Source organism: Gymnodraco acuticeps, unplaced genomic scaffold (genome assembly GCF_902827175.1).
Source record: "Gymnodraco acuticeps unplaced genomic scaffold, fGymAcu1.1, whole genome shotgun sequence".
NCBI classification, from domain to species: Eukaryota; Metazoa; Chordata; class Actinopteri; order Perciformes; family Bathydraconidae; genus Gymnodraco; species Gymnodraco acuticeps.
In genome coordinates this window covers 1,156,517-1,158,541 of record NW_022991761.1, presented here as the reverse complement: position 1 = coordinate 1,158,541, position 2,025 = coordinate 1,156,517, and the positions used below count along the sequence as shown (strand labels likewise).

The following is a 2,025-nucleotide window of genomic DNA, read 5'->3' as shown; positions in this document are numbered from 1 at the left end:
ATTGATAGTAAAAGCTGCCTTTCATGAAGCATGTTCCGGCAGCAGCCTATACACAAACAAAGAAACACGTGAGCACGTACTACTGTTTAAAAAAGCAGAATCAAATCTGAGCTGACAGAAAATGCTCAGTTATAGTTTAACACACACAGTTTAGCTCACACACACTATTCTATGAACATATAGGTTCACCTGCTGAATTAAAAACAGAACTAATGTGTTTAAATGTGTTCTTTTTGTGTCCGTTACTCTCCAAGTGTGCTTGTTGATTCAAGAGTTGTTATTTCTGTGACTTGACTAACAACATCCTGTACAGCTGCAAGCATCATGTCCACACTCGTCCCCACATGATGTCCTTATTTTTCTATTAAAAGACGATGCTGTCTTCATTTTATATCCTGCCTCAAAGCACTGATTGGCTGGCATGTTGCCCACCTTCATCATTTGGGCTTCTGTGAGATGTAGCTCAATAACACTAAAAGGAGTCAGTGCAGTCTGTTTTCTAGGAAAGATTAAAGCCCCCTATGTACACCTTGTATATGTTCTAGTATACAAAGGGCCATAGGTGCTCAAAACATGCACACTTTGTACATTTGTGCCTGTTAGCTTGCACAGTTTCCATCCCCCGGTTAACAGATCCAGATGTTTTTCTTTTAAGCTCCGAGCTTCCTAATGAGGAACATGCAGGAGAATGAGGTGCGGCTGGGATTTAAAGTGTTAAAGGTCCCGGAGCCTGTGGATTTATAGATGTCTCTCCTGCAGCTCCGCAGGGTTTCCCATGCGCATCACATCTGGGTCAGGAGGCCCTGCGTGCCTGCAGCGGCGGGCAGGCGTCTGCATGTCTGCTGTCAGGAAGGACACATAAATACCTGGACGTCCCGATCCTGCTCTCACTTTCAGACCGTCTGCAGGTGGAAGACAGGAGAGAGGCTGAGAGACGCTAACATGGTCCCACTGAGGCTGGTCGCCTTCGGCTGTGAGTACCCACTCTGCTTTAGTCAAATATGCAGCATCCCTATTTGTATGTATTTATTCTCTCTAATTATGTTTCTCATACACATACTATGCAGGATATGTACATATGTGTGTGTATATTTGGAATCATTTGGGTTTTCAAGCTTAGAAAACATAGTTAGTTCATTATACATGTATAATAAATATGTATTTGACTGAATAATGTTGTCCAACAGAATGATGCATTGACACGAATTGCGGACACAAAATTATTTTTTGCTTGCAATTTGATTTTCCATTTTCTTCAGGATTCTCTTCATGTATGTTGAAATAAATTAAAGTACATTCAGAGCTTAATAACAGCTCGTATATATCCACCCCAATTCAAGACTGCTGTCATTTTTCAGATTTCATTTTGACATCAATACAGTAGGTCACAAATGCAAAAAAGTGTTAACATAAATGTATATCAAACAGTTTTATGATGCATTAAATGCATGTTCTGAATAACAGGGTGTGTTATACCTAAATAAACTCGTGTTGTGTTTTCAGTGCTAGCTGCTGCTTGGTATTTCACTCGTGCTGCTGGTAAGTCTTTCAATGAAACATTCAACTGGATTCAAAAGAAAAGTTCATAGCCATGTCATTTGACAGCATTATAGAAAAGAAGGTGTCAAACTAATAACTTGCATAACTTGTTTACAGTTTCATAACAAATGAATACATACAGATATTTCAAATCTAAAAAAACGAAATATCTCTGATCTTTTTACTGGAGATATTTGATTGTAAATACAAAAAAAGACAAACACAAGGGGCAGAAAGCACGATGATGATGATCTGGTTGTGTTTTGACAGAGGGAGAAGTCATCTACGCCTGTCTCAATGAAACCGCAGAGATGTCATGTGGTAAGAAACACAGGAACACACCTTCAACACACTCGTCTTAGGGAAGAGGATTCAGTCACTGTGACTAAACATTAGGACTGTTTCTAACTCATTCAACTCCTTATCAAAAGTGAATCTTGTATCTTATGATCAAGAAACCTCATTAATACAAAATGAAGCCTTATT

At 39.2% G+C, this 2,025-nt stretch overlaps 1 protein-coding gene across 1 annotated transcript in view; it reads left to right on the top strand.

Moving 5' to 3' along the window:
* Positions 1 to 852: 852 nt before the first annotated feature.
* The window catches only part of LOC117535027 (L-rhamnose-binding lectin SML-like), a 5,121-nt gene continuing 3,948 nt past the window's right edge, over positions 853 to 2,025 (top strand). Inside the window, exons 1-3 of the mRNA XM_034199351.1 lie at positions 853 to 973; positions 1,504 to 1,539; positions 1,810 to 1,860. Of these exons, the coding sequence (XP_034055242.1) occupies positions 943 to 973; positions 1,504 to 1,539; positions 1,810 to 1,860 (118 nt within the window). The 5' untranslated portion in view covers positions 853 to 942. The remainder of the gene's footprint in view (positions 974 to 1,503; positions 1,540 to 1,809; positions 1,861 to 2,025) is intronic.